At 36.7% G+C, this 26,441-nt stretch overlaps 1 protein-coding gene across 1 annotated transcript in view; it reads right to left on the minus strand.

Annotated features, from left to right (window-relative positions):
* Window positions 1-26,441, minus strand: part of MEOX2 (mesenchyme homeobox 2) — a 75,167-nt gene that overhangs the window by 12,670 nt on the left and 36,056 nt on the right. Inside the window, exon 2 of the mRNA XM_006066994.4 lies at window positions 7,382-7,554. Coding sequence (XP_006067056.1) covers window positions 7,382-7,554 — 173 coding nt within the window. The remainder of the gene's footprint in view (window positions 1-7,381; window positions 7,555-26,441) is intronic.

A 26,441-nucleotide genomic window follows, 5' to 3' on the forward strand; every position in this document is an offset into this window, starting at 1 on the left:
CTTGACTCTATAAATATGTCCATTTTTGACACTCCTATAGTTTTATGCAACTGCCTTCCCTCTTCATCCCACTGTGAAATATTAAAACTTTGGCATGAGTTTTTTCCAAGTGCGTCTGGATGGATGAAAAAGCCAGAATAAGCTTGTCAAACTTAAAAATACCTTGGGACAGGAGGGTCTTTAGACTGACTGGCTCTTCAAAGTATTCCAAGTGACTCTGCCAATTAAGGATTATTAGCTGTTGAGAACAGTATAGAAGAATATGTTGTACACGTGAAGGTGTAAATTAGAAGCTGTTACTAATGGATGTTACTTTGCTGTTACTAATGTTACTAACGGATGGTTACTACAGTGGTAACTGTTACACAAAACAGCCTTGGGCTTTCCTGGTGGCTCAGACATTAAAAGAATCCACCTGCAATGCAGGAGACCTGGGTTCAATCCCTGGATTGGGAAGATCCCCTGGAGGAGGGCATGGAAACCCACTCCAGTATTGTTGCCTGGAGAATCCCCATAGACAGTGGAGTCTGGCAGGCTACAATCCATGGGGTCGAAAAGAGTCAGACAGGACTGAATGACTAAGCACATAATTAAAATATTTAAAGCTTAACTTCGTCCCAGTGTCTCCATTTTTATTGAACATAAAACAATTTTAATACCTAAGTGCTAATATGGAATTACTGTGCAGGATAAACCTCTTTTCTCTTTACCCTTCTTCTTCCTCTTTGGCCAGATGGAATTCAAAGGGGATAATGGATGTCCCCTACCTGTACCGGCATTGCCATGTGGGAGACACAAACATTAAAGTCCAATTTCTTGGGAGATTTCAGAGCTGTTCCTCCAGATTTGAAAATTTGAGTCCTGAGTAATAGTTAAGGGTTTAGCATATATTATTTTTTTTCTAAAAGGAAATCTAATCATTATTTCAAATATTTACAATCACATGTATAGCCCATTGTAGAATATGTGGCAGGTATATTGATTGGGACATGAGTTTGAGCAAGCTCCGGGAGTTGGTGAAGGACAGGGAAGCCTGGCATGCTGTAGTCCATGGGGTTGCAAAGAGTCAGACACCACTGAATGACTGAACTGATATTGATTGGGTGATATAAACAAAGGACCAGTATCTACAAATAAAATATCAGTTATACATATACATATTTTATAGGCAACTATGTAAGTTTTCTAAATAAAAGTACCTTTAAAACTGCTTCTGTTTATAAATTAAGTTTCATTTAGGAGAAAGTTATTTCTGTGAAATAATTTTGCTACTGGTGAAAATGATTCAGTATTTGTTGCTTTTTCCCTTTACATTATATAGAACATATCTATTCTTTCTCTGTATTTGAATCTTGAAAGGCTTTTAAAAAATAGAGAAAAAATATTTTAGGAGATTAAACATCCTATTAAAGTTTAGGAAAACACTGAACAATATGGGAGTAGATATAATATTCTTTGGTGTATACATTTAAGTTACTTTAATAAATCCTATGTTATTTTAAAGTATGGAAAAAATAAATCTTTCAGTAAAATGAAATTGAAAAATCGCAAATCTAGAATAGAATATTTTACAGGTGGAAACCCTATGAAAGGGATGCTATTTAATATTTTAAATCAAGACATAGATTACATAGATATGTATGAATGGCATTAATGCAAAATCAAAGAAATGGAATAGCTGTATCTCAATTAAAAGAAGATGAATGAAAAGGCTTTGATTGATAACTCTATGTTTATAAATTTAAAAGCCCAACCATGAGAAAATTAACTGAAAATATCTTCCTGGGATGAGAGGTATTTTTATTACAAAAGGATTAACCGACTATGCCTTTCATAGCAAAGAAGCTTTCCCCCTCTGAGATATAGATTTGTTTTATAGTTTATGCTAAAAGTTCTTTCACATACATTGTGACATATAAACCTGAGTAAAAGAAAGAGAAGGTAGTTTTAATTTCCATTTTATGCCTTGGGGAGATTGTTACTTGCCTAAGAATACACAATTCCATCTGGCAAATACAGGGTTTTTGTTCCGATTTTTTCTCATAACAATTGAATTTTTCTTAGTAACAAAAACTAAAGACATAATTTTGATTTGGAATTTAGATTCCACATATATCCATTATATCTTTTATTAACTTGGCAAACTAATTAATAGAGATTTATAGGATAAAAAACTTCTGAACAATACCAAATTTGCAATTATTTGAAAACCTAATTATCTCAGGATTTACTTTTGTTGTTGTAATTTTTCCCTTTATGAGACTATAGTTGGATTGTTTCCCTAATGACCTCCAAAAATTTTTGCCTTCCTTCCATGTATCCACTCCCATAGGTGGTGATCTCTTACCAAGCTTGGTCATATGATTCGCTTTAGACAATGGGACTTTAGGAAACATGATCCGAGCAGAGGCTTTGAACACCCACGCACACTGAATACTTCTACCACTATTTGAAGAACGCCAGGGAGCCTGTTAGAAGATGAAATCACACATGCAACAGAGACAGAGGCAAGCTGTCCCAGGTGAGGCTGCCTAGAACAACCAGTTCTCAGTCACCCACCAGCTGAATAGAGTTGCACAAGGGCTCTAGGTAAGGCCAGAAGTAGAACTGTCCAATTGAGCTCAGATAAAAATTTTTGATCCTCAAAACTTTGAGGAAATTAAGTGCTGGTTATTATTTAAAGCCATTAAGACTTTTAAGAGGTTTGTTACACAGCAAAGTCTAAGTGACACAGAATTTTAAAGAGACTCTTAAAAAAGACAAAGATTAAAATTGGGCATGTGTGTGTGTATAGTATGAAAAGTGAAGTGAAAGTTTTAGTCACTCAGTCGTGTTTGACTCTTTGAGACCCCATGGAATTTAGCCCACCAGGCTCCTCTGTTCATAGAATTCTCCAGGCAAGAATCCTGGAATGGGCAGCCATTCTTATATCCAGGGGATATTCCCACCCAGGGATCCAAACTGGGTTTCCTGCATTGCAGGCAGATTCTTTACCATCTGAGTCACCACGGAAGTCCTGTGTATATAGTGTGTGTGTACATATACATATGATATAATTTTTCATATAATTGCTTATAATTCTTTTCCAAGAATGGCAAGTCAGGAAGAAAGAAGAAATACTCAAAATGCCTTCAAAATTTCCAAACAAAATTTACAGAATTCCTCCTAAAAAGAAATTATTCTTGGCCAAAAGTGAAACCTCTATGATCAGACAATGACAGGGAACCATAGGACATCTCCAGCAAAGAAAGCACAGATTTTTACTTTTCTCTTAATTAAGAGTATAGTTATACATCTCACATTTCTGTAGATTACAAGCTAACTCTAGTTTCTTATTTCCTTTATGTATCACTTTAAATACAGTTACATTTCCTAGAATTCACATTCTCTTTACAAAAACATAAATGTGTAATTCCATCCCTCCATCATATTTTTCCTGTTCTCAGTTAAAAAAAAAATAGAGCAAAAAAGCAGATGTTTGATGATGTAGATTTTGGATCCTGCTTTCCATCGTGCCAAATGTTGTACACTTATGGAGAGAACTTTGTATGTGAAGTTCAAGGGAAGGAAAATGTTGTGCTCCATAACTTAGGTACTAGTCATAATATTTAATAAAATATAAACTGCCAATAAATAGAACCACATAAAAGTGTTCCTCTGTATATTTTCACTACCCAGAATGATCCTACTAAAAGCTGAAATATAGAAATTAACAGAAGGAAAGCAAATGATTTAAGAAGTTGGATAAAATAACTCGCTCTCCTAAGATAGTATTCATTTGTCCACACCCTGTTGATATTTCTTTGGTTCCAATGGGATCCCTGGAGGAGGTGCACACAGTGAAAGAGGAAATGAGACTCTGCTCCTAAGAGTGCCAATCATAACTGCACTGTCCATAAAGATGTTTGCGTTTGCCTTTCAGGAATGTTTTTCTAAAGATTAGCAACTATTAACCATCAGTAGGCTAGATTCTTCTAGGGAAAATCAGAACCCATATATAAAAGAGTGCTCAGGCAAACTATTCGAGCAAATCATTCGCCATTCAGATAAAATCCAAGAAAGGATCTAAAACGTAATTAATTAAAATATTATTTATGTCTTATTAACTGGTGTTCATAGATCACTAATCATTTCAAAGTTTCTCTAAATGAGTGGGTACCAGAATTTTTAATTTCTGAGACAAATACAATTTCAAAAATATTTTGGGCAGTGGGGTAGATATTTACCAATGATCTATGTGCCCTTGTGCCTACCATGCCTCAGCTCCCTTAAATTTAAGTGGTACCATTGACTATTTCCAGACATTAGAGTGTAAATGGAAGTGACATGGGTCATTTCCAGGTGAAAACATTTAGAGGTCAATGCATGAACCTCCAGCTCTTTCTTACCTCTTGCAGTTACCAAGGACACCACATGTCAGGATGCCAGAAGGTCAGACTGGGTCCTGAGTGATTATTTGGAATGCTGGACTTGCAAAGTTAGTATGGAGAGTGAACAAACAATAAACTTTATTCTTATGTCATTCAGATTTGAGGGTTAATGTATTACTGCAACATAAACCCTATACTGAGCAATAAAGGATACTAACATGGGGTTCCCAAATTTCTATTATGTAGAATAAGGAGATTTAAAAAATAAACAAGATGAATGGAGAGAGTAACATGGAAGCATATACACTGACATATGTAAATAAATAGCCAATGGGAATTTGCTGTAGGACTCAGGGAACACAAACTGGGGCTCTATAACAACCTAGAGAGTGGGATGGGGTGGGAGGTGGAAGGGAGGTTGAAAAGGGAGGGGACATATGTACACCTATGGTTAATATATGTTGATGTATGACAGAAATCAAACCAATATTGTAAAGCAATCATCAATTAAAAATTAAAGAATATGAAAAATAAAAGTCCTCTCCATATGCCATCATTATATAAAAGAAATAATATTTTAAAAACAAAAAATATAAGAAAGATACAATCACAGAACAAATGATGATTCCATAAACTGAATAAACCCAGAGGGATGGGATGGGGAGGGAGGTGGGAGGGGGGTTCAGGATGGGGAACACATGTACCCCTGTGGCAGATTCATGTCAACATATGGCAAAACCAATACAATATTGTAAAGTAAAAAATAAATAAATAAATATGACTATTTTATTCTTCAGGGAGTCCTTGGTGGCTCGGACAGTAAAAAGTCTGCCTGCAGTACGGGAGACCCGGGTATGATCCTTGTGTTGGGAAGATCCTCTGGAGAAGGAAGTGGCAACCCACTCCAATATTCTTGCCTGGAGAATCCCATGGACATGGGATCGCAAAGAGTCAGACACGACTGAGCAACTTCACTTCACTTTATTTTATTCTTCCTTAATTATATCATTATGCTGGGCAAAAGCTTCATCATGAAAGAGAAAATTGGTCTACCCAGTGATATTTGAGAATCACAGATCTAGATATCTAGAATTACAGATCATAATAACCATGCCATGGTGTGATCACTCACCTAGAGCCAGACTTCCTAGAATGGAAGTGAAGTGGGCCTTAGGAAGCATCACTATGAACAAAGCTAGGCAAGGTGATGGAATTTCAGCTGAGCTATTTCAAATCCTAAAAGATAATGCTCTTAAAGTGCTATACTCAATATGCCAGCAAGTCTGGCAAGTAACTCAGCAGTGACCACAGGACTGGGAAAGGTCAGTTTTCATTCAAATCCCAAAGAAAGGCAATGCCAAAGAATGTTCAAAATACTGCACAATTGCATTCATTTCACACCTTAGCAAACTAATGCTCAAAATTCTCCAAGCTAGGCTTCAACAGTACATGAACCAAGAACTTCCAGATGTTCAAGATGGATTTTAAAAAGGCAGAGGAACCAGAGATCAAATTGCCAACACCTATATATATATATATATATATATATATCTATATATATATATATACCTGAAAAATACCACCCTGACCAAAGCCTTTGTCTGTGTGGATCACAAAAAAACTGGAAAATTCTTCAAGAGATAAGACTACCAGACCCTGCTTCCTGACAAATCTGTATGCAGGTCAAGAAACAACAGTAAGAACCGGGCATGGAACAACAGACTGGTTCCAAATTGGGAAAGGAGTATGTCAAGACTGTATATTATCACCTTGCTTATTTAACTTCTATGCAGAGAGTACATCATAAATTCTGGGCTGTATGAAGCACAAGCTGGAATCAAGATGGCCAGGAGAAATATCAAAACCCCAGATATGCAGATGACACCACCCTTATAGCAGAAAGTGAGAAATAACTAAAGAACCTCTTGATGAAAGTGAAAGAGGAGAGTGAAAAAGCTGACTTAAAACTCAACATTCAAAAATCAAAGATCATGGTACCCAGTCCCATCACTTTATGGCAAATGGATGGGGAAACAATGGATACAGTGAGAGACTTTATCTTCTTGGGCTCCAAAATCACCGCAGATGGTGACTGCAGCTATGGAATTAAAAGATGCTGGCTCCTTGGAAGAAAAGCTATGATCAACCTAGACAGCATATTAAAAAAGCAGAGACATTACTTTGCCAACAAAGGTCCGCATAGTCAAAGCTATGGTTTTTCCAGTACTCCTGTATGGATGTTAGAGTTGTATCATAAACAAAGCTGAGCAATGAAGAACTGATGCTTTTGAACTGTGGTGTTGGAGAAGACCAGAGAAGGCAATGGCACCTCACTCCAGTACTCTTGCCTGGAAAATCCCATGGATGGAAGAGCCTGGTGGGCTGCAGTCCATGGGGTAGCTAAGAGTCAGACATGACTGAGTGACTTCACTTTCACGTTCATGCATTGGAGAAGGAAATGGCAACCCACTCCAGTGTTCTTGCACGGAGAATCCCAGGGACAGGGAAGCCTGGTGGGCTGCCGTCTATGGGGTCGCACAGAGTCGGACACGACTGAAGCGACTTAGCAGCAGCAGCAGTTGGAGAAGACTCTTGAGAGTCCCTTGGACTGCAAGGAGATCAAACTAGTCAATCCTAAAAGAAATCAGTCCTGAGTATTCATTGGAAGGACTGAGGCTGAAGCTGAAATTCCAATACTTTGGCCACCTGATGGAAGAACTGACTCATTTGAAAAGACCCTGAAGTTGGGAAAGACTGAAGGCAGGAGGAAAAAGGGACAAGAGAGGATGGGATGGTTGAATGGCATCACCGACTGGATGGACATGAGTTTGAGTGAACTCCAGGAGTTGGTGATGGACAGGGAGGCCTGGCATGCTATAGTCCATGGGGTCACAAAGAGTCTTATACTACTGGGTGACTGAACTGAACTGATCTAGATATTTTTTAAATGGTGAGAGAAGATTGTTGATCCAAAGCAGTTAAAAATATACAATGACAATGTTCAACATTACCTGTCTTTCAGTGAGATCCAGATTCACTGCTATCTCATATCGCCTCAGTCTGGTCAGATAATTATGATGGGCAAATTCTGCTTCAAGTTCTCTGATTTGCTCTTTGGTAAAAGCTGTCCTTTCCTTTCTGGGTTTGCTGTTGACTTCTGACTTGTAATTTCCTTCCTGGGAGTCTGGGGGAAAAAAAGTAAAAGAATTAGATTTAGTTCATTCACTCAAACACATTCAATCATTTCATTTATAACAGAAACATTTACTGAATAACTACTTTTCCAGGTACTCTATTAAACACAGTAAAAATAGAGAGAAACCAAAGACAGTAAGATTTATCTTGACAGGGTGAGATAAATTGCATTTTTTTTCCAATGTGCCCTGAGATGACTCACAGCCAAATTGGGGCTGTGTCTAGTTTTCTTCTTTTGGAATATCAATATAAACAAAAAAAACTTAACTGTTCTTAATATGCTTCCCTGGTGGCACAGATGGTAAAGAATCTGCCTTCAATGCAGAAAACACTGGTTCAGTCCCTAGGTTGGGAAGATCCACTGGAGAAGGGAATGGCAACCCACTCCAATACTTGCCTAGAGAATTCCAAGGACAGAGGAGCCTGGCAGGCCCCAGTCAATGGAGTTACAAAGAGTCAGACATGACTAAGTGACTAACACGTTCACTTAATATGCTATTATAATATTAATAACAAGAAAAAACAAAGCCTCTCTATTAAACAAGTTTTTATCTAAAACTATTCAGATACAGGATTTCTTCTAATAAGTTTTTCAACATAAATTCTTGAGTTCTAAGTTTAATTGAACAGAGGGATCCTAAAAATAGTGGTGACTCAGTATGTGATTATTTGAGAAATTCAAATTTAGTGACTAGACCACAAAAGTCAGTTCAAGCTCGGACTAAGCATACATAAGTGTGTATATTCAAGTGTGTGTGTGTATGAGTATGTCTGTGTGAATTTATTGCCTTTTAAATTTTTATTGAAGTGCAGTCTCCTTAAAGGCAATAACAATGCTCTAGCATAATTCTTAGGGCAACGTGGAATCTATAAATAAAATTTTGCTCATTTAACTCAAAATATGAACAGAATTTAAATGATTTTTCACTATATTTGAGATAAACATAGGATGCATAACATCTAACATAGCTAGCCAAACACAACATCTTATAATGTCCTATAAAAATAATAACTTACAGTATATCATGGCATTTTTTCCCCTACGAGTTCAAGACATAATTAATGTAGACTATTTTCTTTATCAGACTTCCCCTGTGGCTCAGCAGTAAAGAATTTTTCTGTAATACAGAAGATGGGGGTTCAATCCTTGGGTCAGAAAGATCCCTTGGAGAAGGAGCAACCCACTCCAGTATTCTTGCCTGGGAAATCCCAAGGTCAGAAAAGCCTGGCAGGCTACAATTCATGGGGTTGCAAAAGAGCTGAACATGACCAAGTGACTAAACAACAAAATCAAATCTTAACTTGTCCGTATAATATCCCTGAGAAGTAGGTTAGAAGACATTCTTAATATTCATGCATATCTATAGTGAAAAAAATTCTACATAACCAAGTAATATTTAATCATGCCAGCTCTAATAATTCATGTCAAATTTATCCTCAGTGAAATATAAACATAATCAAGATAAAGTAGCATGTCTGTATACTCTCGAAATTCAGTTTTCTAGTTATTTTTGAGCATCTACATATAAATAGTAATGCCTTAATCACATAGGGATACAATGAACTCTTCTATGAAGCCAAATGAGATAAATGATACAGAAAAAATAATGGCTCAATCATATTACCATCAGATTACCTAAAAAGGGACATTTTTTTTAAACTGACAATGTAGTAAGGTAAAGCTTTACGATTTCCTAAAGGAAATCAGTCCTGAATATTCATTGGAAGGACTGATGCTGAAGCTGAAACTCCAATACTTTGGCCACCTAATGCGAAGAACTGACTCACTGGAAAAAACCCTGATGCTGGGAAAGAATGAAAGCAAGAGAAGGAGACAACAGAAGATGAGATGGTTGGAGGGCATCACCGACTCAATGGACATAATTTGAGTAAACTTCGAAAGTTGGTGATGGACAGGGAGGCCTCGCATGCTGCAGTCCATGGGGTCGCAAAGAGTCAGACAGGACCGAGTGACTGAACTGAAGGGTCTTTTAAAGCAATATTCGCTTCTTCATCTAATGATACTTAAACATGGTATGTGCAAAGATGTTGGGGTTTTTTAGTGGTCTTTTCCTGTCTGGCTGAGGGAAGTCTAACTGAAGAGGGGCCTGCATAATGGAAATCTACTAGACAAGGTGCCCTAAGCTAAACAGTTTCGATTTGATTCTTAACAGAATCAAAGCTGGCCAAATGCAAAGTTTTCTAGGGCTAAGTAGCAGCCCTGGGTCGGAAAGATCCCCTGGAGAAGGAAATGGCAACCCACTCCAATATTCTTGCCTGGAAAATTCCATGGACAGAGGAGCCTGGCAGGCTACAGTCCACGGGGTCGCAAAGAGTCTGATATGACTGAGCGACTAACACACACACCCAAGTAAGCAGCAGTGGCAACAGGTTCACATCAAAACTTTGGCATGCAGGGCCGTTACTTTTTCTCTGCGGGATCATGGGCGTGTTTCACTGAATGGTACGGTGGCGGTGTCGGAAATTCTTCGGACTCATAGATCGCATTTCCGGGCTTGTTACGTAACCCTGTATTGACTGGCTCCCTACCTTAGCAGGGTAGGCAGGCTTCATCCGGTGTGAAAAGTGGTTTGCGATATGTCAGACACAGGTTGACTGTATTTTACTGTAAGCCGCTGGGACCGGATCAGTCAGTTATTACGTGATGTGTGAGCTCTCAGGTCGGCTGTGTTTGCACAATGCCAATTTACCTGCCTCTAAGTGGAACCTGCTGTCCATTATCCACTCTTTTAGCTACAGATTTGCAAACTTCCACATCTTCCGTGCATTTTGCTATTCTGGTAACGTGTGAACAAAACTTTCCGATGATTGCTTTCTTTTTTTTTCCCCTTAACTTTTCCATGGGCTGTTCTGGCAGAGGCAAACTCAGTCACAGCCCAGAATATTCAGATAGGTCCCTCTCACAAGGACGCATGTTCTCACGTGAATCAAAAGTATTTTCGCCAATTTGGAGCCACATTCAGTTTGAAATCTGTGGCTAATTATTCTTTATGAGAGGACAATGCTTTACTCCCCTCAGTAATATAAGTCTGGAAACTGACAGCAAAGCCAGAGCATTTTTTCTCATGAGCAATTCAATTTGAATGATTCATGGTTAACACATTCCCTTATATAAGCATGAATGAACAAACTCACATTGAGGAAAGCCTATTAAGTGGTGTTTATTTTTGAAACCAATTTCTTTTACTTCCTCAGTATTCAACAGTTCTTCAAAAATACCACAGACACACACAAACATACAAAACTTGGGCCAGTCCTTGGAAGAAGGGTTACATGCAGTGTATCTATCTATATGCATGCCCCCTGAAACTAGAAATATACAAGAAGATGGTTTATACATCCAATGACTGAATTTGAACAAAAGTCTGGCTATAATTCAACATTTATATCCAAAAGCAACTTAACCAAGTGCCTGAATTCCAAACCTAAGTAGCTCACAAAGTGAAATCCAATGACTAAAACCATGTGAATTGTGCAGTAACATTTATAATGATCACCCAGGAATAATTACATTGTAATTTACATGACAAAGAGTGGGTATGTGCATCTTGACTTCATTACCTAAAAGAGACTGTCAATGCAATTTAAGTAGAGTAGCACCAATGTCAATTAATTCTGTGGGCACTTCCACCCTTGAATCTATGATTCTGTTGTGGTTTTTACCCATGATGCTCACACTTTTTCCTTCCTATTAAAAACATGCTCCTTGGGACTGCATTTCTGGACTTCTATAATCTTGGATTTCAAACATCTTTTTGGACTTTTCTTGCCTGCACTTTCCAAAGTCCATCATTTACTGACCCTTAAGCTCCTTCTACCTTCACCTGACTAACTCTTCTTGGGTGGAAAATGGGTGGGAGCCTTGGATGAGGCTTTTGGCAAATGGCACATTAGTTCCATCTGTTTCCCAGCTGTTTCAACTGAGGCAAAACTCCCTCCGTTTTCTTCAGCCTCCCATATCCTACGCCAAATGGTAGGTGCTGAGGGAGGGGAGTTTGGAAACTGCCTTCCTTTCTTCCCTACAACCACAAACAAAATGTCACCATCTGTACAGTGCATTGCAATGTAAAATATCACAATTGTTATTTCTCGTCTCAGATACTTTAATGCACATGTGGGTGCACTCTCACACTCCCTCGTCGCTTGGAGGAAATGTTGACTTATGTGTTCAGGTAGAGCTGGCAGTCCCAGTTCTCTAACCTTTTGCTCCCTGGGACTATGCTAATGGAAGGAGTCTGCAGTACTTCCGTGGAGGATAAAAATTGCCCTCCAAGGATCATTTCTGTCTAGCATTTAGAACTTCTCCACATGTGACTTTTTATTTCCCCTAGTGCAAGAGGATGCCAAAAGATAATAATGTTTTATGGAAGACAAGTAATGTAAGGGCTTGATCTGTTCACTAGTGGCACAGAATACCTCTTAGCAAAAGAGAAATAATAAAGTCTGATTGAGTGTATTTTTGGCTACCCTGAGTAAACTTATTAACTCGTTTAAATGAAGAACATAATTTACCAGTGTCTGTAAAAATATCAAAATGTAAAGGAATGCTCTTATAGCTCAGACTAAAATGAATACTTATTTCATATTCTGAAGAAAGAATGAATGCTAAGCCACAGTCTATCGTTCTTTGCCACTTTTTGTATTAATGTTTTGTAGGTTATTCAAAATGAGAGATGCTCTGCTATTAACAAAGCTCCACAAATAGCAGATATTGGAAGCTAATAATTACATTTACAGAGGCATAGGAATTGTGGATAGAGGTAGGGAACTTTATAGAATAATCCTATTGATGCTAGTAATTTTCACATTTAAACGGGAAATCGCCTGTCTTATGAGAAACACTTCCAACTTGCTACTCAAGATTTTTAATGAGTGGGCATTTCAAACTTTCCAGGGTTTTTTTTTCAGAGTAAACGATCTTCCCCAGGGATTTTTTTAATCCTCTAGCTGATCCACTGTCCAGATCTGAGAACCACAGCCATACTAAGCTTCTATTACTAAAGAATGTGTCTCTTATACATTGAAGTGTGTAAGTGAAAAAAAAAAGGAGGGGGAGTTGAAAATTGCTGTGGTAAATCTAGAATAGATATTAGCATTGAAACTATCCACTATTTCTTACAGCATTGATATGAAAAATCTATAGCCATTATAACAGTTTCTCTTTACTTATAAAGAAGTGAAAGTGAAAGTCACTTAGTCATGTCGAACTCTTTATAACCCCATGAACTGTATAGTCCAAGGAATTCTCCAGGCCCAAATACTGGAGTGGGTAGCCATTCCCTTCTCCAGGGGATCTTCCCAACCCAGGGATGGAACCCAGGTCTCCTGCATTGTAAGTGGATTCTTTACCAAGCCTAATTATCAAAGATTAAAAAAAAAAGAAATTTCTATTTTTAATAACAGTTTAGTATTGATAATAGTTGTATTTAACATGCAAAAATCATCCTATGGGCTGGACCAGTGATTATCAACTGGTAGATACACTCTTTCATCATCCTAGTCTCCCTGCTCATTGCCTCCTTGATTATTCATGCGATTGTCTAGTTATGCTTTCAGGAATGAAATAAGTCAGATAAATCTCACATTATGAAACAGAAGATATATTTATTTTTCTAACATTTGTGTTTCCAATTGTATGTTTTGAACAGATAATTTATAAAGAACATCCTATTTATTTCTGTTAAAGGCATTTAGGCTCTTATGGCTGGGAGATAATTGAAAGATTAACCGTGTATAGCTGAAACTTTTATGAAATAGAATAGTTACTATTATATTAGAATAAATTTTAATTTACAGATTTGACTTTTTTACAATACATTTGGGCATGTTTTTTACAACTAATTCTGAAAGTGAGAAGAATCAAAATTCAGTATATATGACCATGTCACTATTTAGCAGTAGCTACCCACATAAGCAAGTATTACAATCAGCAACATTACACAATCATGCAAAATTACATGATGTAATTGCATAAACGGAAAGAATATGAAGACCTGAGGTACTTTTTAAAATCTGTACACTTTTAGATTACATTTTAGAATAAGAGAAAAAGAGAGACTGATAATACCACAGAATTATTCTTAAATTGTTAACTATTTAATAACTAACTATGAATATGGATATAAATAATATGAAAACAAATATCTCAGAACTTCTTTAAACATAGGTTATTTGGGTCTCTAAAGTCATCCATACCTTATATGTAGATGGTTTCTCACAGTAGGTAATAATCTTACCTTGGCATTGCATTGTATTCCTTGGATAAACTGGCAGATACTACAACTAAGTCCTTCTCTTTGCTTCCTTCCTCCTCTATAATTTTAAGATAACAGCAGTTAAAGGAATTTTGGCCAATGTAAATCAGATATGGGCATTTGAACAGTCTTACTTCTAATCCATGAATACAGAATGCCTTTCCATTTATTTGTGTTTTCTTCAATTTCTCTAGTCAATATCTTAAGTTTTTCATGTACAGGTCTTTCACCTTTTTGATTAAATTTATTCTTAAATATTTTATTCTTTTTGATATGACTGTAAATGAGATTGTTTTCTTGAGTTCTCTTTCTGATGACTTGTTACTAGTGTATGTCACTGCTCTGTGGTAGCCTAAATGAGTGCCATGCTGTGCTAAGTTGCTTCAGTCGTGTCTGATTCTTTGAGACCCCATGGACTGTAGCCCATCAGGCTCCTCTGTTCATGGGAATCTCCAGGCAAGAATACTGGAGTGGGTTGTTGTGCCCTTCTCCAGGGGATCTTCCCGACCCAGGGATTGAGCCCACATCTCCTGTGGCTCCCGCATTGTAGGTGGATTCTTTATTGCTGAGCCACCTAGGAAGCCCAACCTAAATAAGAAGGAAATCCTAAAAAAGAGGGGATATATTTGCCATAGAGCAGAAACTAATACCGGAGAAGGCAATGGCACCCCACTCCAGTACTCTTGCCTGGAAAATCCCATGGACTGAGGAGTCTGCTAGGCTGCAGTCCATGGGGTCACGAAGAGTCAGACATGACTGAGCGACTTCACCTTCACTTTTCACTTTCATGCACTGGAGAAGGAAATGGCAACCCACTCCAGTGTTCTTGCCTGGAGAATCCCAGGGACGGGGGAGCCTGGTGGGCTGCCGTCTATGGGGTCGCACAGAGTCAGACACGACTGAAGCGACTTAGCAGCAGCAGCAGCAGCAGAAACTAATACAACATTGTAAAGTAACTATACTCCAACAAAAATTAACTTAGAAATGCAACATATGTTTTGTATATTAATTTTGTGTCTTGCAACTTCACTGAATTTATTTGTTAGTTCCAACAGTACTTTGGTAGAGTCCTTGGGGGTTTTCCATATACAGTATCAGGTCATCTGAAATAGTGACAGTTTTTAGTTCTTTTGGTCCCATGCAATACTTGGGGTATACTTAAACTAAAATGCTATTCATTGTTTATCTGGATTTTAAATTAAACTGGGAGTCCTGTGCAATATCTGATAACACTAAAGTGGAGCTGGGGCTTGCTAGAGCATCTAGTGAGTAGAAGCCACGATGCTGCTAAACATCTTACAATGCCCAGGACAGCCATCACCACCCATTTATCTTGAATGGGTTCATATTTCCCTGCATATAAATATAGTAAGAATTATCCGGTCCAAAATGTCAGTAGTGCTGAGGGTGGGAATTATGAACTATGTGCAATCTGTTCCTTCACTTGGTATACCATTTAATCTCTTGGGTTTTAAATTTTAAAATCCTAACACTGATCTGGTACTTTTTTATAGAAATAAATTGGAGTTAATATTATTTGTCTTCATCTGCCATCAATTACGTGATAGACGTGTGCTTTGAAAAATTAGTTAATATAAAGCAATATTTAGTGGCACTTTCTCTTTTTTTTTTTTTTTTTTTAAGCTGAGGGTCATTCAAATTTTTATAACAGATGAAGGCCCCTTAGGGTTATCATGGAAATCACAATTTCCATGATTGTGATTTTAGCATGAAAATCAAAAATCCAGAAGAGATTCAAAATTAGGTGCTTAGCATTGGGAATATGAAGATGAATTAATGCAAATATCTTACTGTTAAATTACCTAGAGTCTAGAATCCAGAGGCGCAAAGCAGACATGAAGATAAATAAAAAGCTCAATAATTTATAAGAGTTACTGCTATAAAAATATATTAAAGTCACTTGCCAAAAAATATACAGTGAATTGCCAAAAAAGGGGCTCGGAACAACAGCATAAGTGCAAGCCCTTACACTCTTAGAAGATACAGACTATTCTTCTATAATATAAAATAAACTTTATGGAAGTTCTGTTATTGTACATCCAAGGGATTTATCAAACTGTTAGCAGAATTGGTGCTGAATTTTCTAGGCCCTCATTGCAAAAACTGTATGGTGCTGTCTGATATAGAAAGGGATCTCAGTGCTTTTTGCCCCATTGACAGATGTAAATTAGAGACGTCACAATTCTTCTGGCCACTGTCAAGTTACCTAGATTCCTGCTTTCTGAAAACATGTTTCTTTCCTTCCTCAACCTCTCAGGGACACAGTAACACCATGTAACTCCAAGTCATTTGCTGACATAAGAGCTGAATAGGAGGTGAATGGGGAGTGGATCTGGAGGTTTGCATCTGCTTCATGCCCTTGACTATTGCTTCCATGTGTATTAAAATATAAATGTGAATGCCATTTTAATTGCTCACCCCCAATTACTAAATAAATGAGAACAATGCTGCTGCTGCTGCTGCTGCTGCTAAGTTGCGTCAGTCGTGTCCGAACTCTGCGCGACCCCATGGACTTCAGCCCACCAGGCTCCTCCGTCCATGAGAACAATAGTTGACATCAAACATTTATATTCTAGTAGGGGAAATAAGGGTTTCCCTGTTAGCTCAGACAGTAAAGAATCTGCCTAAAATGCAGGAGACTTGGGTTTGATCCTTGGGTTGGGAAGATCCCCTGGAGAAGGGAACGGCTACCCATTCCAGTATTCTTGCCTGTAGAATTCCATGGACAGAGGAGACTTGCAGGCTACAACTGAGTGACTTTCACTTTCCCTTTCAGAAGAAATAAATAGTGGCAGAATGTGGTAAGCATTGTATTTAAGAAACAAGATCACTTCTTGGGATCCCAGAGGAGCAGTGCACTTTGAAACTAATAAGATGGGGGAAAATATAATGGAAAGCTGTATGTCAAAAACTCTTCCCTAAGGCTTCCTGCTCCCATTGAAGGTACAATGTTGATTCTTGTGAAAGCCATTGCCATCAAGTACAATCCAAGTAGGTGCATGAGCCTGATTCTGTCACATTCCCTTGTTCTAGGATGTAGCTAGAGGCAGAAAATTAATTCTGGGCTTCTGTAACTAAGCCTAGAAGTGTATAGCAAAATTGGAGAAAATTACATTTACCCTGAAGACATGTGCTGATTTTGTTTTTGTGTTAAATACTTGAATTTGGTGCATGCTAAGTCACTTCAGTTGTGTCTGACTCTTTGTGACCTCATGGACTGTAGCCCGCCAGGCTCCTCTATCCTTGGAATTCTCCAGGCAAGAATCCTGGAGTGGGTTGCCATGCCCTCCTCCAGAGGATCTTCCTGACTCAGGTATTTAACCCGTGTCTCTTGCATTTGCAAGTGGGCTCTTTACCACTAGCACCACCTGGAAAGCTCTTGAATTTGGTGTGAGAACTAAATTTATGTTAAATTTGACTCACAATAAGTTGCATTATATTTCCATTTAGTGTGTCTTTGGATTCTTTTTAAATTTTTAGCAAAAATAGTGTCTTTATTAAATATATTTAGAATTGTACAATATCAATCATATTAGTTTCATCAAAGTTTATTAGTTCTTTGATATTTCACCCTGTATTTATGTCATGAAGGAAGAACCATTTGATTGCACCTTACTATCAGAAAGGGCTACATAGTAAATAAATAATTTAAAAAGGCAAGGTAGTGAATTTAAAATAAAATCAACTGTTCACATCTCATTACTTAAAAACAAAGGGACTCCATTTAGAAGAAGTTGTAAGGTAAAACTGGATTCATATATTGATAGGCACAAAAGTAGGGAACTGAAATGAGTTATTGCTGAGATATCTATTTTATTTTTATTACATATATTTTTACTGAGGAAAATAGACATAATATTATAGCAGTTTCAGATATACAACATAGTGATTCAGCATTTACATATATATACTGTGGAATGATTTCTACAATGATTCAGTTGTTTTCTGTAATCGCACAATTTTAATACAATATTATTGACTTTATTCCCATATTTTACATCCCCAGGACTTGTTTATTTTATAACCAGAAGTTTGTACTTGTTGATCTCCTTCACCCATTCCATAGCCCCCAGGCCTATAACTTCCCTCTGGCAAACACCAATATGTTCTCTGTATCTGTGAGATGACATATTAATAAATGCAAGTTATGCAACTCTCTCTTGGAATGACCAACTTGAATCAGAAGTTACTGTAAATGCCTTATGTATAAACAATACCACCCTTATACCACAGCCAAGCCTTATCTCATCCCAGCCAATGACTAGACTGTTTTTTCTTAATCCCATGTTTAAATGATACATTAAAGCCCAGAAGAGCTATGATAAATTCATTATTTTAGTAAATACATATCATTAAATTAATGAAGTTGGCTTAATTAATAAACCTTGATTTAAAATGCATGAATTTTAGAACTTGAACAGATTCCCACAAATCTTTTAGTTCCACTTGCTGTAGTTAAGGAGGAGAAATAAAAAGACTCAGAATGACTAAACATGCTTATCAGAGATCACATACTATTAGGTGATGTTTTTACGGTTCAAGTGTCATTCAGCTATAGAAAGAGACATGAAAGCATTCTTTCAGATCCCTAAATATCCTTACCTATTGCATGGCCTCTTCACAAGAACAAGGATTCAAGAAACATCATTATTTAATTGTGATATTAAATATAGCTACCCCTTCCCAGGTGGAACTAGTGGTAAAGACTCTGCCTACCAGTGTAGGAGATGTAAGAGACACAGGTTTGATCCCTGAGTCAGGAAGATCCCCTGGAAAAGGACAAGGCACTCCAGTACTCTTGCCTGGAGGATCCCATGGACAGAGAAGCCTGGTGGCCTACAGTCTATAGAGTCACAAAGAGTCAAACGCGACTGAACCACTGAATCGACTTAGAACAAATATGGCTGTGAAAACTACACAGAATATTTATGACCCAAGATGCCAAATGAGCAGATGTTAAGAGCACAGTTTCTGCCATTTGTCTGCTTATTCAACCATGAACTTGCCTTTTCCTCATATTTAACACAGAATTAAAGTGAACAGGATTAAATTAAGTAAATCATTTAGCACCGTAACTGCATACTCTGGGCACTCAGCAATTAACTGCAAGCTCTAGCAATTATTAGTGGGGACTGGGCTCTAAGGACCTCAGCAACTGAAAATGATAGATTTGATAGAATTAGGAGTTAGACATTTTTTTTCAAGCATATGAAAATTTAGTTCTAGAAACAAAAGTCTACCTAAAACCCAGGAAGTTTAGATTTTACACAGCAACTAGCAGAATTTTATTTTACATCGAAAAATGGACAAATCTTTAAAGGGATCTGTGTATTATTTTTGGCTAGTCTACAAATGAAGCTGCAGGTTTAATTGTGATATTTCCAATGAAACTGTTGAAGTGACACTTCACAAGGCCCAGTTGGATCACTGTATGAATTTTTGTCTCCTTTGAAGGTTAAAAACTGGAGTCAAATTGTGTGTGTGTGAGTGTGTGTGTGTGTGTGTGTGTGTGTGTATAACTGTGCGTGCTTCTTCTCCTGCAAAGAATCCTAGTAGCCAGGTATATAGTTTTAGGCAAAGAAGAGTCATTTTCTGCCTTGATATATGAGTACATAAAATGTTTAACTAACATTCTTAAATGGGGTAAAAAATAAGATCGTAAGTGTTTACTGAACAGCATTATGAACCCATTATATTGTCTACTTACAACTTTATTCATATAGAAAGTCTGAGAAGTAAATCACATAGGTATTTTTTAACCACAATAGTAATTGTAGAAATAATTATATGGGGATATTAATAGCAAATGACTTATAAATTGATTTTGCTTTAATTTCCAAGTTAAAAAACATATAAAATATTAAGTAATAGATAACAGTAATAAAATAAAAAAGATTGGAAAATCCCAATCAACTCAGGGTTCTAGCCCAGGCACCAAGCAGCAGTTGGTTGCCTTCTGATTGCTGCTGGTAGTGTTCAATGCTCTGTGATCTGTTTCTCCACTGCAGCTGTCTTGGCAAGAAGGAAACCCATCTCAGGGTAACCAATCTGTATTAAGTCAATTTGTGACTGCTTTCATAAAGGAATTTTCACAACTGGGAGAAGGCTAAGAATTTAGGACTTACATTCAAGGAATATTACTTATATACTCTCAACAGGCAGAATTCTGTTTACACTAGAGTAGTACATGCTTTCTAAAAAAATAAAAAATACAATAAAATCAGTGCTCTATGATTAAATCAACTTGTGATTTAATAATTTTCCAAAATATAATGAAAAATTCTGACGCGAGTATGTTTGAGCATAATAATATTAAAAAGACAAAAGAAGTGCTGCTGATGATTCCCAACGTATACAAGTCATATATCATCATCTTTCTCCCCATAATTATTACCAGTATTTGCTACCTAATATGTAGTTTGATCTGGGAAAACCTGAAATGAAATTTACTCTGAAAAAAATCTGAAACATGAGCTCTAACCAAAAAGATGAAATAATTTAAAAGAACTTTTGATGGTAACATGTTAAGAACTACTGGGTTATGCACTAAAGAATATGTACACAAAGCTGGTTGCTGACAGAGACCAGTGAAACCAGAATAGCTGCAATAAATAAGAAAAAAAGATGAGAGTCCATTTACTATTTAAACATTATTCTGAGAGATGAAGGAAGAGATTGACATCAGAGACACTGATTTATAGAGTCACACGTTTTGGACAAAAGAAGGTAGGAATGATGGTCAGTCTGGGATCTGCTGGTTTGTAGAGAAAGGAGTATTAGAAATTAACAATCTTGTTGAACTCTGAAGCTCAATAATAAAGTGGCATTTGCATACCAATTTATGCTATAATCCATCTCTGAATCAGGCATCCATAGCCAAATACTATATGCTGAGAGTGTGCTTTGTTAGACACAAACATGAATAGTTCATTATGTAATGTGCTAGGACATAGAACAATATGACATAGTGCTTATCCTGAGGTAGATTACCGTCAAGTTGTGGATGAAAGCTTCTTAAGATACATCCGCAGGTAATTAAAAGTAATCATTTTGGGTATACTATCATGGCAGTTTGATGTTTGCTGTCAAAAGTTGATATTTTGGAAGGCATAATCTGTGCTTTTGTTAAGAGCAACTTGTGAGAGATACCTGGATAATATTATTATTTGTCCATTTCATGGGGGGGAGCAATTTTAGAAAGATACATATGTATATTTGCATATTAACTTGTGATAAACATCTACCCATGAAGCCTTCCTTTATTCCCACATGTGGCATAAAACATTTTGTCAAGCCTTAAGAATTGCTAACTATATAAGGAGCTTCTAAAATTTTACTTTGTGTATGTGCGTGTAGGCTCAGTCTCATCTGATTCTTTGTGACCCTTTGGACCATGGCCTGCCAGAATTCTCTGTCCATGGGATTTTTCCAGCAAGAAATACTGGAGTGGGTTGCCATTTCCCTGTCCAGGGGATCTTCCTGACATAGGGATCAAACTTGCGTCTCCTGTGTCTCCTACATTGCAGGCAGATTTTTTTAACCAGCTGAGCCATTGGGGAAGCCCCAAAATACTTTTTAGAAGTCTTAAATGAAATTACATTTATATAGAAACTTAAGAACTTAAATGCAATTATTGTCTATGCATTCAGAATATTTTCAAGACTAACTTGAAGATAACACAGTTAAGAATTTCACTAGGAAATTCACTCTTCACTGAAGTCTGAAAAATAAAAATGATCATAATTACTTTTTATATTAGATTTGCAAAATCTTCTACACTTATTTTGAATGTCTACCAAGACAGCGTATAAATGAGCATAAAGTCAAGTCTGTGACAAAATAAAGCTTTCATCTGTGCCCTGCGGACAATTCATGGCTTGTAATTTTACATTGAGTTAAGGCATTCTGTCAAAACTCAGAATTTAATAATTTTTTCATATGTCACAGACCAGAGCTCATAATTTTTGAAATGAAAATTAGCTATTAAATAGCATTCAGTATTTCACTCTATGTGGAGGGAAAGGGGTTTGAAGTATAAGCATGTTTGTTGTACTTGATACTTGTGGGTCAACACCTGTGTTGTACAAGAGGAGTATAAAATTTACTCCTAAAATGTAATTTTCCAACACCCACACACATATAAAGTGTATCCTCTGCTTTCTTGCAATAATTTTCAATCAGTGGAAAAGTCTTAATAGTATACATTTTTAAAACTTTTGGATTGATTAAACAGAATTGTGATTATAATTAAAGCTATATACATTTTACAGTTTTACATATTATTTACAAATTTTATATATTTAGAAAGGAAGAATGACTGAGAGAAAGTAGCAGGAGCTTTGAAGCCAGCCAATCTGAGTTAGAAATCCACTATAGCTACTTACAACCTGTGTGATCTTAAGTCTTTTGAAATTCAGAGTCCCCATTTACAGAATTCACATATGATTGCTGTACAGAGGAAAATGAGCAAATTTACAGTGTGTATATCTGACATGTATTATGAATCCAATAATATACACCTATTATTAATAACATTATTAAACTTAAAATGTATCATGAGTAAGATTTAACTAACTGAATTTTTTACTAAATCACATTTATTAGTCTTTTAATTTTATTTGAATCACTTAGCTGTCACTTCCCACCTAACTTTTAGTAAAATACATCTTGATTTGTTTTTTAAAAATGATATTGATTTCAAAAGGAGGCAATTATATTTTCTAACTCTTTCAACCAGCACACATTTTAAATGACCCAGCTGTGCTCATAATTTCTTTGGCCAATCAACAAGGTTTAATTATGTTTCCTTTTTAAAAATAAATGGGTTTTGCAAGTCTGTATGATTTTATTTCTTTCATACTTTGTTTTTACAGTTTTGCTACTAAAAACTGTAGTCAAAATTAAAGCATACATTTTTCCTGAGTGTAATTAAATGCCATTGTCTTTTATTTTCAAAGTGGTGGTGGTTTAGTCACTAAGTCATGTCTGACTCTTGTGATCCCGTGGACCTGTCAAGCTCCTCTGTCCATGGGATTCTCCAGACAGGAATACTGGAGTGGATTGCCATTTCCTTCTCCAGGGGATCTTCCCCACCCAGGAATCGAACCCAGGTCTCCTGCATTGCAGGCAGATGATTTACCAACTGAGCGATGAGAGAAGACCTCATATTTTCAAAGTAAGCCCCCCAAAAAGTGTATATATGTTTGTGTGTGTGTGCATGCATATATATTTATACTCTAGATATTTAAACTATTTTGTTTTATTTAGTCATCATTGGCCACATATGCAAATTTTGGCAGATATATAAAGCATGTCTAGATTTTCAAATTTTCAATTACTTATGCAATATTTGAATCCTCTTTTTGAATGACTGCAAATGAATTTTGTCCAATTTGCACTTTCATGTTGTGAATATTCTCACCATAGGGTGATATCAACTAGCTCTCAAACTTCTTGAAAACTTAACATTGCCTTTCTAGAGCTACTACTAACTGGCTCTCTAGCACACTGTTGTCACACCTTACTACTCCATAAAGCTAGATTCTGGTATTTAGAAGCTATCATAGGAGCATGGATAACCATCTATAGTTAGAACCTTCTAGAAAAGAAGATTAGGCTTATCTATTCTTAGCCTAATCTAACATAATTCTTCTGGCTATGTTGATCTGGCAATTCATTAAGACAGGTAAATCACAAAGGCTATGCTCATGTCACTGTGACAGAGAAAGAGCTAGAAGTTGCTATACATTTTTCATCCTGTGCAACATACAGTGAGCTGCTGCTAATCATAGATTATTGAGGTATGCAGCAATGACCAGCACATCTGAGTCTTTTGTTGTTTAAATGAAACAATAGCTGTGCCAAGTCTAAAGCATAGAATGAAAGATGTCAAGAAGAAAAAGACCACCTTCAACACCTGAGTAATGGAAGCTAAAAGCACAGACAACTAAAAGTACTGGAAACTAAAAGACCTCCAAATTTCCCGCCATTGCAAGAATAATTTCATTTTAAGATGGATATTGATATTTTCTTTTGAAGATATTTCCACATTGAAATTACTTACACAACTTGTGACCTAAAATAAAGAAAAATATAAGCAATTGTTTGGAAGACAATGGAGTACCTAAAATGTCAGGACTGTCAAGAAAGAAATAAAACAAACATTTCTTAACTGCTTTCTTGGTTATCATGCTATTTTAAGTAGCAGAAAATGTAAGTAAACCATTCAGTGTACCTAGTTTCTAGAAAGAGTTGGCTTACAAATAGCAAACAGAAGGAAAGTATACAAGCTTTGCAGCATTCTGAGAAATAAGTATGTGTATTTTTGTGTCCTGTGCATTTTGTTTCACATATATTAAGTGTGTGCTTATCGGTATGTACTTGCGGCAGTACTAAGGGAAAATTTTCCTACTCTTAAGCTTATATTTAATTACAACATCAAATTATACTCATTCCATAATGACTGCTTTTTACAAAAAATACTGTACATTAAAAAGAATGTGCTTATAATTAAGCTCCATGTAAGGAGCCACACAATAAATGTCAATTAATCTACACTGAAACACCAAGTTTTCTGGCAACAGCTTTGGAAATGGAAATGGCAGTACATTTGATGTGAAAATCTCAGTGGTGTGAAAAAAACCCTGTTCATTTATTTAATAGTTGTAATCCTTCAACTTACTGCCAGCCTCATAGATTTATTAAATGAACACATGAGATAATATACATGAAGGTGCTTTATAAACATCCCCATAAATAAATAGAACATTCTACCTGGGAAAAAATTTCTATAGCACTTTGAAAATATATTTTTACAATATAATTGCATTTTTTCCTCCCTAGACACTAAATAAAGTGATACTGGTTTTCTATTATTGTCTCATTCATTTTTTTTTTTTTTAATTTTTTTTAAATTTTTTTATTTTTTTTATTTTTTAAATTTTATTTTATTTTTAAACTTTACATAACTGTATTAGTTTTGCCAAATATCAAAATGAATCCGCCACAGGTATACATGTGTTCCCCATCCTGAACCCTCCTCCCTCCTCCCTCCCCATTCCATCCCTCTGGGTCGTCCCAGTGCACCAGCCCCAAGCATTCAGTATCATGCATCGAACCTGGACTGGCAACTCATTTCATACATGATATTTTACATGTTTCAATGCCATTCTCCCAAATCTTCCCACCCTCTCCCTCTCTCACAGAGTCCATAAGACTGTTCTATACATCAGTGTCTCTTTTGCTGTCTCGTACACAGGGTTATTGTTACCATCTTTCTAAATTCCATATATATGCGTTAGTATACTGTATTGGTGTTTTTCTTTCTGGCTTACTTCACTCTGTATAATAGGCTCCAGTTTCATCCACCTCATTAGAACTGATTCAAATGTATTGTCTCATTCAAATACCTATACATTTCCTTCCGTCAACTCTGGAATACACTATTTCTCAACTGAAGAAGAGACTATCTTTGCAACACAGAAAAGTTTTCCACTTGAGTTTGAAGTATGTCAAACTCAGTAAAACCCATGATATGAAAGATCTAGGCTGTTAGAAATACTGTACTGAAGTGATTATAATTTAATTGCTCATTATATTACAAACAGAGCTCCTAGTGTGCTTAATAAGCTATAAAGCAATGACTTATTAAAAGAAAATACTCCATGGAACCTCAGTTCAGTTCAGTCGCTCAGCCGTGTCCGATTCTTTGCAACCCCATGAATCGCAGCAGGAAGGCCTCCCTGTACATCACCAACTCCCGGAGTTCACTCAAACTTAGGTCCATCGAGTCGGTGATGCCATCCCGCCATCTCATCCTCTGTCATCCCCTTCTCCTCCTGCCCCCAATCCCTCCTAGCATCAGAGTCTTTTCCAATGAGTCAACTCTTCCCATGAGGTGGCCAAAGTACTGGAGCTTCAGCTTTAGCATCATTCCTTCCAAAGAACACCCAGGGCTGATCTCCTTCAGAATGGACTGCCATGGAACCTAAGTTTTTTCTAATGAAAAGAGAATGCTCCGTAATTCATAATTTCATTTAAACACCAATTTGGGAAAAGCACTAGCATTTTTCACTTAAATAAATCACACTGACCTAAAATTAACAACCAGATGTCTGTCTGTCTGTCTGTCTGCTCTGTCATGTTCGACTCTTTGAGTTCCCCTGGCCTGTAGCTGGCCAGGCTCCTCTGTCCATGGAATTTTCCAGGCAAGAATACTGAGTTGGTTGCCATTTCCCCATCCAGGAGATCTTCCCGACCCAGGGATCAAACCCACATCTCTTGTGTTTCCTGCATTGGCAGATTCTTTACCACTGTGCCACCTGGGAAGCCGTAATATCCATATTAGTGGCTTAGTAAATGTTTTGTTGATGCTGTATTGGTCTTCCTTTCTAGGATATTAATTGATTTTAATAAGTGTTTTCTCTTTTTTAATAGCTCATTATCTTCAAGGAACTGTACTGAATATGATGTGTATATCTCCAAATGTATTTGCCACACTAAATACAACTTACATGCAGTATTAACTACACATTCTCTGTATTTATATAGACAGGTATACACAACCAAGAAACAAATGTAA

Source organism: Bubalus bubalis, chromosome 8 (assembly GCF_019923935.1).
Source record: "Bubalus bubalis isolate 160015118507 breed Murrah chromosome 8, NDDB_SH_1, whole genome shotgun sequence".
Classification (NCBI taxonomy): domain Eukaryota; kingdom Metazoa; phylum Chordata; class Mammalia; order Artiodactyla; family Bovidae; genus Bubalus; species Bubalus bubalis.